At 53.0% G+C, this 13,765-nt stretch overlaps 1 protein-coding gene across 1 annotated transcript; it reads right to left on the bottom strand.

Annotated features, from left to right (window-relative positions):
• Positions 1-208: 208 nt before the first annotated feature.
• On the bottom strand, positions 209-10,513 carry TLE7 (TLE family member 7). The gene is made up of 9 exons (XM_082439260.1): positions 3,460-10,513; positions 3,315-3,337; positions 3,079-3,137; positions 2,373-2,585; positions 2,024-2,265; positions 1,684-1,825; positions 1,378-1,531; positions 752-825; positions 209-439 (listed from the first exon to the last, which is right to left on the bottom strand). The coding sequence occupies exons 1-9, from the start codon at positions 3,759-3,761 to the stop codon at positions 335-337; spliced, it is 1,314 nt and encodes a 437-aa protein (XP_082295386.1). The 5' UTR covers positions 3,762-10,513; the 3' UTR covers positions 209-334.
• Positions 10,514-13,765: the final 3,252 nt, after the last annotated feature.

Here is a 13,765-nt window from a genome sequence, read left to right as displayed (position 1 = left end):
GGGGGCATAAGCAATCCATCACGACGAGTCTGTTGTTTGAAACAACTGACCGGGTATCCAAGCCATTTTGGTTTTTGCTTTTCCATTTTATTAATTACAAAATCCAGAAATCAGTGGTAGAAAAACAACAAACGAAAAATCCCTAAGTTACATAATGAAAACCTGGAGGACAGGGCAGGTGTGTGCTGGGCGGGAGGAGAACGGACAGATGACCAGCCAGGGAGGAGAAGGTGGGGCTGTGGGAGGTGTTAGAGTTGCCCGGCACCCCGAGGTCACCCTCCGAGCACGCTGGTCTTCTTTGGGTCTTCGCCAGCAGGACCGTGGCTTGCAACCTTCAATACAAGAGCTGGTAAACAGTAGCACTGTTCCTGGAGCCCGTGACCAGGTACTGGTTGTCGGAAGACACATCACAACATAGGATGTCTGTAGACTCCTCTACCTGGAGGGAAAAAGAGGCCACAGAGGAATGATATGCAGGGGCCAGACTGGGGCCGGAGATGCACACTTCACGCAGGTCTGTTTCAGGGCTCCATGTAGACCTGAGGCTCAGTCTGGAGACCGGGCCAGGTTCAGGGCTCAAAGTGTAGCCCAGGAGTTCCCAGGACCTTGAGTCCTTGTTCCCTCGATGTACTCAATGGCCCTGTTTGCCATCTCAGAGGTACTTTCCAGCACTATTTCTGGGGTCCAACCAACTGGGATCTGGGGCTGTAAGCTCCAGCTGCCTGGGTTTGTGCATGCCTCCATCCAGTACCTGAAACAATCTTTGTAGAGAAGGTGCAGCTAAGCAGTGGATCGACTCATCCAGTGTGGCCACAAAATAGCTCCCTGGCGAAGGAAAGACAGATGGAGGGGCCAGAGGCCAAGCTTGCCTTCCAGACCCAGTTCTGCTCCTGACTAGACCCGGGAAAGGATCACTCCTTCTCTGCCTCAGTTTCCCCATCTATACAACTCAGAGACATGACCCAAACCATTCCCTCATCTGCCCGCTCCCTCCTGCCACTCCCGGGATTGTGGTGAGGGGCACTGAACAACTGGACAGCCACAAGGGGCTTCGAGCATCTTCTGTCTGCCGGTGTCTTTCGGCTGTGGTTCCATAGAGGAAGCTACCATTACAGACAGAGCCAGAAAAGGAGAGGGGGTGAGCAGAAAAAGAAGGCAGGAAAGGTAGCCAGGCTGGCAGGGGAGAAACACCGGTGACAGGAGGAAGCAGAGGCGAGGGCAGTGGGAAGGTGGCCCTGGACCTTGGCCCGGCCACTGCTGGGGCTGGAGAGGGGGGAATTAAGAGTCTGAAATAAGGCTGGGCCCAGACTCTACAGGTGAGTAGATGCCTTGTCAGGTGACAGGGCACCCAGAGGTGTCCCCTGCCTGCTCACTCACCACAGGAGGCAAACTTGAGATTGTGGTGGTAGACATATTTCTGCAGGACAGCCTTAAACTTCTCCCTTCGGTTTGTGTGCAGGATTACGATGTCACTCATTCTCAGGCCCACTAACAACCACTCCTCACTGGGGTCGTGGGTAATGCTGAGGATCTGTTTGGAAGGAGGTTTGGGGTCAGCGCTCAAAGCTGCCAGCGCCATCATTCGCGCCCACCTCTTCAAACTCGGGCGCTGCTCCTGCGGGCGCCCGCAACTCCCAGTCCCCAGGGGGACTGCACTCAGCGCGGCCGTAGCCGTCCGGGCACCTCATGCTGTAAATCGTGTTGCTGCAGCCTCTGGTAGCTCCTCAGGTCCCAGGAATACAGTCTGGTGTCTTCACCTCCCGTCCAGAACTTATTGCCCACGATGTCCACACATCGGGACCCGTATATGGGGACTTCGTGCTTCCTGGTGGGAAAACAACTCAGAGGTTCGCGCACTGGTGGGACCCTCAGAAGTTTCGGGCCCAGGAAGCCCCTAGATACGTAGCCCAAATGCGTTCTCCGCACCGACTCACCTAGTCCTACTGCAGAGGAGAGAGTGAGGTCGGAAACGGGGCCCAGGCTTCCCCAAGGCCTCACCATCCAGCCCTCCCCCAGGTCATACCTGATCAAGATTTGGTTCTGCAAATCCCAAATCTCAACAAATCCTTTGAAACAAGCCAAGCAGATCTGGGCATTGGAGGAGACAGCCAGGGAATAGCACATGGGGCCTGTGGAGGCCAGCTGTGCCCTGACGCGGGGGGTGGGCGCCAGGTCCCAGAGAGTCAGGGTCTGGGACAGACCCCCCGTGATCAGGCTTCGCTCATCGGGGGACAGCTTGCAGGTGAGGACACAGTTCTGACGGTCCTGTAGGAATGGGTGACATTCTCAAATCATCTCCTGGAAGCATGGGCTCCAAGTATTAGGACACAGGTCACATGTAGGCTCCCTGAGCCTTCTGGACGACCCCTCACCTGTAAGTTCAGCTGGGCCTGGGGGGCGTGGTCCCAGGCATGCAGGGCACTCTCATCCCACACCCTGATGTAGCCATGGCCGCACGTGTACACGTGGTGAGTAGAGCTGCTGATGGCCAGGGAGTAGACTTTCTTTCCGTGGCGGAGTTTGCCAACCTTCCAGGACTTACGTGGGGTCATTTGCCTGACCACCACTTCATCTGGAACAGGAGGCTGGGGTGCCCATGAAAGGGTCACAGCCTTGACCTGCCCTCATCCATGGGGGACAGGCTTCCCTGTCCCCTGACTCAACTCCTGACCCTGCATCCAAAGCTCCTCTCTGACCCTCAGGCAGGACTGTGTCCTCAGCTGGGGTCCCCAGACCACTGACAACCTTCTGCACTAGCCCAGGATGGCCTCCCTGATAAACAGCCCACATTTTGAGACACTTCTGAGTACAAGCAACGAGAGCAGAGCCTGGCTCAGAGTCTCCTAGGATGTAGCTCTAAAAGTGACCTTGTCAGCTGAGGCCCTACACACTGGTGATGGGAGGAGGGCAGCTTGGGTCCAAAGAAGCAAGAAGCCCAGTGCACCCACCCCCTGTGGGAGAGAGAGTGAGGATGTGGACACACCGCATGCCCTCACCTTCTTCCTACTAGCTTCTTGTTCCAGGGGTAACAGGAAGGGAAAGATGCCATGTTTTAAAAAAAAAAAAAAAGACACTTACAATTGCCCTGAGCAATGACCAGACTTCTTCACTGGGACGAGGTGAAGGACAAGGCTGACCTGCAGGGAGACACCAGCGGCCAACCACTCAGAGAGAGGAGGTCTGGGAGCAACAGCGTCACGGGATCCAGGGAGAAGACTTCTCTCTCCACCCAGGGGCTCGTTCCAGGTCTCCCATTCCAATGCCCAGCCACGGGCTACACCCTGCCTGCCCACACCGTCCCAGCTGGGACTTACCGAACTCGGATCCTGGTGGGGAGCTGTGACACACAGAGGAGAGAGGGAGGAGACAGGGCATGAGATGGATGGAGAGCTCCGTGTCAGGATCCCTCTCCCCGAGACAGTTCGCTCCCCCCACCAGTCTTGTTCAGGTGAGACCTACCTGAGGCCAGGCTCTGCTTCTTCTGATTCTGCCTCGGAGAGCTGAGGGGCCTGCAGCTCAGACCTGTCCAGGGCCTGGGGGGCCCACTGCTGTGGACTTATCATCTCCTGATAAGCCAGGTCATGCTGCCTCGGGGAGCCCGGGGGCTGCTGGGGGGGACCACACGCTTCGCCCAGCTGGGACTGTGCATGGTGCTCGTCCTGGGAGGAAATGCCGGGGCTCTCGGGCATGTTCCTCCTCTTCTCTGGTTCATCATAAATTGTGAGTATACTGAATGAGGCCTCTTCCTTCTCTTCACTCATGGTCTTCTATCGATGAAGTGCCTGAGCTACCAGGTTCCAGGGCTTAGAGGAATGAGCCTGTCACCCAGATCCTGGGTTCCCAATTCGTCCCGATCCCCTGTAGCAAGAGAGAGAACAGATGCTGACATGCAGACGCAATGTTCCGGGTCTACTGAGAAGACTCAGAGAATGCTCCTCTGGGGGAGAGGATTCAAAAGATTGGTCACCAACTAACTTCTGATACTACATGTTGGCAGCAATGGTGTTGACGGTAAAATTTCGCACACACGTTTTGAGATGTTAGTACCAGGTAAGTTATGTTTTTCCTTCTAGACACACAGACTGCATTTCCCATCCTCTAAAATCAAATTCACCCTTTAATCTGACCGTATACTTTTCAAATGAGGGCTCACCCCCAACCCCCGCCTCGGGTAAAATAAACAAGAGGTGGGACTTCCCTGGTGGTGCAGTGGCTAAGACTCCAAGCTCCCAATGCGGGGGGCCCAGGTTTGATCCCTGGTCAGGGAACTAGATCCCACATGCATGCCACAACTAAGAGTTCACATGCCACAACTAAGGAGACCACGTGCCGCAACTAAGGAGCCTGCCTGCTGCAACTAAGACACCATGCAACCAAATAAATAAATATTTTTTAAAAAAAGAAGAATGGCTAACTTTTTAAAAAATAAATTTATTTATTTATTTTTGGCTGCGTTGGGTCTTCGTTGCTGCGCGTGGGCTTTCTCTAGTTGTGGCGAGCGGGGGCTACTCTTCGTTGCGGTGCATGGGCTTCTCACTGCGGTGGCTTCTCTTGTTGCAGAGCACAGCTCTAGGCACGTGGGCTTCAGTAGTTGTGGCATGCGGGCTTAGTTGCTCTGTGGCATGTGGGATCTTCCCAGACCAGAGCTTGAGCCCGTGTCCCCTGCCTTGGCAGGCGGATTCTTAACCACTGTGCCACCAGGGAATCCCTTAGAATGGCTATTAAAAAAAAAAAGAAAAAAAAGAAAAAGAAACAGGAGGGCAACAGGAAACTGCACACACATCGCAGTGTCTCTCACCACCCTGCCCCACGCACCCCGCAGAGGGGAAAGCGTGGAAGAACTCAGTGGTCCTGCAAACAAGACATTCCCTTTGGATGGGGCGAGGCTGCAGAATGATGAAGAGGTTGGCTGGTGGTGATTTAATCTTTCCCATCCTAGGGGATAATTCTGAGAACTGAATGGAATCATGCGTGTAGAATACTCATAATTATATCAGGCCAGTGGCAAACACTCAATACATGGCAGATAGTGCGTTTATTTGGAGACTGTGCCAGGGACCAGAGCTTTGAGGCTGTAAGGCAGACCAAATGCCTTCCTTCAGGCTGCCCAATAGCTATCCCCAGAAGGCCCTGAGGAGACCCAGTGTTCCATTCTCAGGACATATTAGAAGCTTCAGGGAGAAGACGATGCATAAGGCTGGGGAGGGGATCCTCCAACTGGAATCAATGCCTTGAAGACCAGGCTCAATCCTTGGCTCTCAGACACCCGGGGGCACCCAGGCTGCCTGCCCTTGGGAAGATGTGAGGGCAGCTATATGGCCAGACTCCACTCCTCTTGACACGTGGAGGTCTCATTGTGTCTTTGGCCCTGAAACAAATACTTTACATAGCTGGTCCTATTTCATCCACACAACTGTGTGGGCCACATTTTATAGGTTTTAAACACTGAAGCTCTGAGCAGGTGAGCAAATAGCTAGAAAGCACGGAGAAGAGGTTGAAATTCTGCCCTGTCTAGTTCTCAGCAGTCTGCTTTCTACCTCCCCATCAGAGGAAGGAAGGCAATATCCACCACAGTGACAATGCAGTTACCCTCTGACCCAGCACTTCCACTTTCAGGAATTTATCCTAAAGGTGCCCTCAAATAAAATCCATGTCTAAACTGAAGCATCATAGCATTGCTTATGATAGTAGATGACAAACCCAAAGTCCCTAAGAAGGGACTGGTGAGATAAGTCACAGTATATGCATGAAGTGGAATATGACACAACTGTTAAAAATAACAAGGACACTTATGTCTGGACATGGAAAATCCCAAGGTCAGTTAATGGGGGAGGGGTGGATTCAATGCACATAATGCACAGATTCGCTGTAAAAGGATGGAAATTAGAACCTATCTTTGCATATGCTTGTATGCACATAAGAAATTAGGAAGGGCACTGCCCTTGGGAATAGAAATGGACAAGTAGGAAAGAGGAATGGGAGGAAGATTTGTCACTGCAGAACTTGGGACAGTGTTTGCATATCTGTGGCTATTTAAACCTAAATTAAAATTGTTGGGCCATGAGCCTTTTTCTTCAACCAAGTCCTTTCTTTGTCATCTTCCCCCAACTGACAATTTGGGGTCCTCATGATTCTTAGTTACTTGTTTAAATAATTTAGCAAATTCGCCCAGACACGCAGCAGTCTCCTTTAACTGGGACCCCAGGGCTGCCTCGGCCCTGGGGAGGGTGAAAGCACGGAGGACACACATTCCCAGCCCAGGGTGATGAGGATGGGCAAAGAGAGATGGGCAGCAGCCCAGGCTCACGTGTCGGTAAACCTTAAAGGCAGGGAGGCCATTTAACCAGGATTTCATGGATGAGGAGGATTTCATCCTAAGAATAAGACAAGGCTTTCTAGAAAGTGTACAAGGAAGAGTCAGTATCACCGATTCCCCTCTCCACTCTACCCTCAGAGCTGGGAATACAGGCAACTCTTCCTTCTCAAGCTTCAACACAAAATGCTAGGGCTGGGGTCCACCCTGCCAGCAAGACGAGCACTCACCAATCCCCTGCAGCATGCAACTCACCTCTGAAGGCAGGTCAGACCCTGGAGATGGGAGGTTAGAACTGCACCCAGCTAGCGCGCTGGGAAGACCTTCCTCCAGCCCCGGTCCGCCCCTCCCACACCCAGGCACTGCCCCTTCCCCTGCAGTGCTGCTATTTTACACTAATTGATAATCAGGCCCTGGGTCAGAACCTGGGTCAGGTGCAGCGCCCTGAATGGCTCATCAATTACCGGGCGTGGCCTCAGCCAGCACCTGCCACAGAGCCACTTGCTGGGCTGCCAGTTCTGATAATGTTCGAGTCCTGGGATAAGACGGGATGTACCAAGTAAATTCACAGCAGGAGGCCAGGTGGAGTGAGACATTTTTCAGGGGATGAGTCTTTGCATTGGATTCTGGGCACCCCACAAGAGCCAGTGTTTGTGCAAAGACGGAGAGTCGGGCTGAGCTGCACCCAAGAGCAGTTTCAAATTCTCATCTCCAGGTGAATACCCTTTGCTTGGGGAGGCCGGCTCAGTCATCTCTCATCTCTCACCAGTGTCTCTGAAAGGGAAGATCAGGGAAGACTTTCTTCTCTGCGGTGGCCTCATCATGATTCTTACATTGGAGCACTCGGAACTCCCTGGAGGGCTTGTTAGAACAGAGCGCTGGGCCCACCCCCAGGAGATTCTGATTCTGTGGGTCTGGGGTGGGGTCTGAGACTTGGTATCTCTAGCAACCTCCCCGGTGAGGGTGACACTGGGGCTGCTGGTCTGGGGACCCCATTGGAGAAGCACTCTGTCTGGTGGTCCCTTTCTGGCAGGAGAGGAAGGGGTGGTGCGGGCAGATCCTCTCCAGCTCTGCTCCCCTCATTCACCTCTGGCCACTGGCCACCCCTCCCACTGAACGCACTCTTTTTCTGTTTTTTCTCACTCATTGGCTTCCTTCTTTTGAAGCAGAAGTTCTGAAATGGCTGCTGCTTAGAAAGAAATCTTTTACCACCCCTAACCTCCAATCTCTAAAGCTCTGTCTCTCTCTTTCTCTCTCCCCCTTCCTGTACACAGCCCTTGTCCCCAAAACTGTAACGGCTGCCTAGGGCCTTCCAGACAATGCCTGTACTTAAGATCCATCCCCATCCAGGCCCAGCGTGTTCTCACTTTTCCTGTGATTCTACCCTAACCTGACCCCCAATGTACTTGACTGTACATTTCCACCCTCGTGCTGTTCCCTCATCCAGAAATGCTGTTCCCTGCCCACTCATGTATTAAATATGTGCTCCCATATACTCTGAGCAATGTGCCAGGTCCTGTGCACAGTGCCAGAGATCAGCCTAACACCTGGCCCAAGTCCTTGGGAAGCTTCAATCTGAGAGGAGGGATAGGGGTTGGTCTTGATATATATACACATAACCCCCAATCTGATACATGATCCACTTTTGAAAAATTATCTCTTTTTTGATTCCCATAGGAAACACAACAATGTGGGATACTGCCATGGATTTGATCCCCAATTTAGAAATATGAGAATTAATTTAGGGTGTCAGAAACTCAGAGAGACTTGTCCAAGATCTCACTAAACAGGTGGAAAAGCCAGGATCCAAATCCAGGCCTATATGATGTTTACAAGGAAGTCTGTGGGAAAGTGGATTGAATCATAGAAGCTCTTTATGCTGGATACGAACCTTTTGTCAGCTGTGCAGACTGTGTATGTCTCTACCACTCTGTGGCTGGCTTTCTAACTCTTTTAATGGTGTCTTTAGATGAGCAGAAGTTCTTGATTTTTTTTTTTTTTTAACAAAAAAAGTTCTCGATTTTAATTCAATCCAGTTTATCTTTTCTTTTAAGGTTCGGTATTTTAGAATCCTATTTAGGAAATATTTGCTGCCCCCAATGTCATGATGATGTGCTCTTTTGTTTTCTTCTAGCAGCTTCTCTATTTTACCTTTCACATCTAGATCTATGAAATTTAGGAACTTGGCACTATCTAGAAAGGGTTGCAGGGAACACAGAGGGTCCAGGACTGAGGCCTGGGCCTCTCTCAATGGGAGGCAATGGGTGCAGGGGCGAGGAGCCCGGCCCTTCTGTCAAACTCTCATGATTTGAAACCCAGGCCTGTCACTTCCAAGCAGCATGAGCTTTGACAGCTTGCCAGCCTGTGCCTCAGTTTTCTCGTCTGTAAAATGGAGATGAGGAGATTACATTCCTCCTAAGGCTGTGGTCAGACCTGGAGGTTAACAGGGCTTTGATGCTGCCAGGCTTAAAGTCAATGCTCATTCAGGGTTAGCAATTCTTAGGGGACTGAGGAAAGAGAGAGAGAGGTGAGAGAGGCCAGTGGGAGGACCCTAGTGGTCAGCAAGGCAGCCCACGGAGAAGAGGGTTTGTAGAAGGGGCCTAGGGTCTGGATCATAATCCAGAGCATTGTTAGGCACTGGACATGCATTTTCTGCATTATCACAGCCCACTCTCAGAGCTGACCCAGGAGGGAGGTTTACACTGAAGGAAACTAAGGCTCAGAGAGTTTAAGTAACTTGCTCAAGATCGCACAGCAAGGAAGGGCTGGAGTTAGGGTTTGAGGCCAGGTTCTCACAACCCCACACGGCCCTCCACCAGGCTGCAGGGAGACAGAGGAGGATGACAGGAACAGGGGGCCACTTGGCTGCAGCAGCCTGGAGGGGTGCTTTCTGGGCACTCTCAGGCCAGACGCTAGATTGCTAAGAGTTGAATTAGCTGCTGATAAGAATGGAAGTCAGGGTGCAGAGAACTCAACTGAGATATTTGGACAAAAGAAAAAATGGGGCAGCCTGAGGGGTTACAGGGTCAAGGAGAACAGTGGTTCTGAAACTCGAGGCAAGTTAAAGTAACCTGGGTGCTTTAAAAGTACCGATGTGCAGGTATCTGTGTGCCCCCCCTTTCCCATTTAATTAGTAGGGATGCAGCCTGGGCATGGGGATTTTTCAGACCCCCCGCTGTGATTCCAATTCCAAAGCTAAGGTTGGAATCTCTGAAGCATAGGATTTTGTAGGAAAGGAAATAGGGCAGAGGGTAGAGATAAGTGGGGGGGAGATACTGCAGAGGCTGGGAACGGAGGGACAGAAGTGACAAAGGAAGATTCCTGAGGTGCTGGGGACGGCTGAGGTCCAGGGCACAGAAGAGGGAATTTAAGATGGAAAGGAATTTAAAACCCAGATGTGGAAAGACAATATGGACTTACTGTCCCTCAACCATGTCTGTGGATGAAGGCGCTGGCTTGAGCCCAGGCTGTGCGTGGATGAGAGTCAGGTGCACATGGCCAACTGGTGGGACCAAAATGTCTGAACCATGGTGGAGGAACTTCCGGGCAGAGGAAGCGGACTGGGGCCAGGTCGGCAATCAAACACATCTACGCATCCACCCACGAGCCCATCACCTTTCTCTCCAAGTGACCAGTCTGCACTGTGTTTTACTGAGACCCAGGCTGTGCTGGGCTCTGAGGATTCAAGGCTGAGCCTACAGACCTGACCTTGACCCTGGGGGGTTTCAGCCTTTGAAACTGACAGTTGAACTGGCAATTACAAATCAGAGGGGCAAGTGACATGATGAGGGAGGGAGGGTGTGATGGGGGAGCACAGAGAAGGGGCACAGAACCCTGATGTGAAAGGTTAAGGGGAGGCAGTGAGGTCTGAGACATGATGGATGGGAGGCCTTAGTGGGGGAGGGGCAGAGGAGAGCGTAGGAAGATGTTCTAGGCAGAGAGAACAGCAGGTGCAAGGGTTTGCAGAAGTGTCTTTTAGCACTGGAAGAATTTTCTAAAGGCTGGAGCACAGATGGTGTGTGTTTTAGGGGCAGGGAGGGCAGGGATGTGTGCTGTATCTAGGGAGAGTGGGTGGGAGGGCACTGAGGGGTTCTGAACTGGGGGAGACATGATCAGACTTGTGTTTTATAAGGACTCAGCCTACTCTTCAGTGTAACGATTGGAGGAGGGGGCAAGTCTGAGAAACCAGTTAAAAGAGAAGATGCTCAACATCAGTAATCATTAGGAAAATATAAACCAAAACTGCAATGAGGTACCACTTCACACCCACTAGGATAGATGTAACAACAACAAAACTACAAAAAATAATAAATGTTGGTGAGGATGTGGAGAAATTGGAACCCTCACACGTGGCTGACAGGAATGTGAAATGGTGCAGCCACTGTGGAAAACAGTTTGGCAGCTCCTCAAAAAGTTAAACATAGAATTACAATACGACCCAGCAATTCCACTCCTAGGTATATACCTAAAAGAACTGAAAATAGAGGCTCAGATTTTTGTACACCGATTTCACAGCAGCATTATTTACAATAGCCAATAAGTGCAAACAACCCAAGTGTCCATCAACGGATGGATGGATAAACAAGAAGTGGTATATCTATACAATGGAATGTTAGTCACCAACAAAAACAAATGGAGGACAGATATATGCTACAACATGGATGAACCTTGAAAACATGACGCTATGAAAAAAGCCAGACACAACTGCACCATATCATATGAGGCCATTTACATGAAATACCCAGAATAGGCAAATCCATAGAGAGAGAAAGCAGATTAGTTGTCTCTAGGAGGTGGAAGGCAGGGGGTATGGGAAGTAACTGCTTAATGGGCATGGGGTTCCTCTTAGGGTGATAAAAAAGTTCTGAACCTAGATAGTGGTGATGGGTGCACAACACTGTGAATGTACGTACTGCCACTGGGTTGTACACTTTAAAACAGTTAAAATGGTAAATTTTATGTTATGTGTATTTTACCACAATTAAAAAACAAACAAAAACAGACATTGTGTCAATGAGTTAAAGGCCTTGCAAGTCCCAGTAGCATTTTTTCCTTCTTCCTCTTTATCCACCAAACCCCAGACACTTTAGCTGGTGGTTTTCTTACCTTTGCTTTCTCAGGAGAAGAACCAATCATATGCAAGTACCCCTGCCCAGAGACCCTCGCCAGCTTTAGTCAAATGGGCAGGGGCTTGAGCGCCCTCTGGTGAGCAATCGGAGAGCAACCCAATTCTAACTTGACCATAAGACGTTTGTGCTCACAGCCCAGTGCACTCGATGGTTGTGCTCAGGATACTGCTCTCCCACCCCAGAATTTCTCTTTCTTCACTAGAACCCCCGGAGAATTGACCTGGGCGCCTTTTGTGGATGAAAATGTATAAACCATATAAACACAGGCAAAAAACACTTCTTCCCTTACTAATTCACTGACAACATCTGCTCAGAAATTATTCCCAAGCAAATTCCGGCCTGGCCCAATGCGCTACCCCCAATGACCTTGCAGTCCACAGGGCGAGCCGGTAAACCAGCAGCTCCAAGTAGAGAAGGCAGAGAGTGGTAAAGACTAGACGGAGGTGAGAGCAGAAAGCTGGCGGAGGACCCAGATTAGGGGACCCAATGCCAACCGAGGAGACCAGGGAGGCCTGCGAAGGGGAGGTGGCGTTTGGCTGAGCTCAATTTGAAGGGGGAGGGGGAGAGTTCTCCGGGTATAAGGGACACTCCTCATTGTTCCCCTGGTCCCTGCGCTTCTTCTCTCTTCCTCCCTCCCTGTCATGAGGAGCCTCCAACTCACCACTCCTTCCCAGGAGCCCTTCCCAGGAAAGCAGCGTGGCGGGTCCCACCTCCCCCATCTTGTACGGTTCTTCCTACCCACCTCGTGCCTGCGGCCTGGCTATCGAACGCTTGCATTCTGAATCCTGCGTTCCACTTTCCAGCCTGGATCGACCTCTTACCTCCCAAGGGACGTTTAAGCAAAGCCCCTGGCCTTCACTCCCAGGGGCCCGCTGGCAACTGCCCCCTCCTCGCAGTCCTACAGCCCCTGTACATATATGCATTTACAATATAGACCTCTAAGCAAGATTTCATGGGTGAGGGGGGAGGGGAGTAGGCTGTGCTTCTTTTAAGAAAAGTTCGCAATGCGTTGTGTGCGTTCTTCTGACTGGCCTTCAGGGCACGGTGTCCCGGCCGCAGCCCGGCTCCGCGCGGTCAGGGAGCCCTGCAGTCCTCCCGGGGCCTCTAAGACCGTGTCCACCCCCACCCACCCCCGCCACCCCGCGGGTCCACAGGAGATTTTCCGCGGAGAGCTCAAACCGGCTGCCCCAGGACTCCGCGCGCGAGACTCCGCGGGATCAGAGCAGGGAAAGCCGGCCCGCGCCGAGGGGAACCCGGGAAGTCTCGCGGTCGTTTTCTTCCCGCCCTGCAGTGAGCGGACCGGCCGTCAGGGGCAGCAGGGGGCCCAGTGCCTCCTAATGGCTTCTCGCGCCCACAGCGCCGGCCTCAGGGCCCAGGACGCGCAGGCCCGGCCTTCCCGCTCCGTCTCACTTCGAGGCCAAAACGGGGGTCCCAGGGCGAGAAGGCGTGCGCCCAAGGCCGGCGGGGAGGGAGGCGGCAGGCGGAGGCCGCCACCCGTCTGCTGGTGCCGCGCGCCTGTGGCCCAGGGCGGGGGTAGGGGAGGTGGAACCCAGAGCCTCGGGTCCCCACCTGGAGCACGTGGGCCCTGGGCGCCCGGGCCACGCACGGCTGGCAGACGCGCCAAACCTGTGGCAAGACGACCCCTTACCGTGGCGAGCTGAGGAAACCAGCCGGGAGAGGCGCATGCGGCCGCGCTGCCGGGAGGGCTTTCTGGAGGCTGGCTCGGGCTGAGCGTGGGTGGGATTTCAGTGCCCGGGAGGAGGTGGGGGCCACGCTTCACGAGCACTGGAACCTCCCAGGCTCCGGCCTGCGCGTGCACAGGCTGGCGAGTGGTCCGAGGGAAAGCCAGAGCCGGAGAGACGACGATCAGGCCGCAGGCAACCCAGGAGCAGGCGCAAAACGCAGGGCCCCGCGGAGCGGGCTCAGACCGGGGCGGAAGCCTCAGGAGCCCCGTGAGGTGTTGGATTTGCTGAGACCACGTGGTCTGTTGTGCCAATGGGGCGCGAGAGCAGGCGGAAGGGGCTGCGGGGAGCTCGCCGAGGGGAGACGTGGCCGAGGTTCCCCCGTCTCAGGTTCCCTGGGACTTCGCAAACCCCGGCCTGTGGAAGGGCATGCAAATGTTCGACTGAATTGAATGGATTATGTAAGGGAAGGGGGGGTCCTCAGTTCCTTGTCAGGAGAAAGGATAGCAGACAGGGTGGGGTTGTGGTCTGGGGAGAATGGAGACCTAAGAGGCAGAGAGGACAGAAGAGCGTCCAGACGCCTCTCCTCAAAACTCCCAGCCCCACCACCAGGAGAGGGCTGCCAGCCCAGGGAGAGCTGT

The sequence above is a fragment of the Balaenoptera physalus genome, assembly GCF_965194825.1.
Source record: "Balaenoptera physalus genome assembly, chromosome: 19".
Lineage (NCBI taxonomy): Eukaryota > Metazoa > Chordata > Mammalia > Artiodactyla > Balaenopteridae > Balaenoptera > Balaenoptera physalus.
This window is presented reverse-complemented; position numbering and strand designations above follow the sequence as displayed.

What these genes read in the sequence shown, in the direction of transcription:
- TLE7 (XM_082439260.1), bottom strand. Translation starts at nt 3,761, where the DNA reads ATGAGTGAAGAGAAGGAAGAGGCCTCATTCAGTATACTCACAATTTAT. An exon ending in CAGAACCAAATCTTGATCAG is followed by an intron (nt 1,826 to 2,023) that starts GTATGACCTGGG and finishes TTTTCCCACCAG; the next exon opens with GAAGCACGAAGTCCCCATAT. An exon ending in AACACGATTTACAGCATGAG is followed by an intron (nt 1,532 to 1,683) that starts GTGCCCGGACGG and finishes CCTTCCAAACAG; the next exon opens with ATCCTCAGCATTACCCACGA.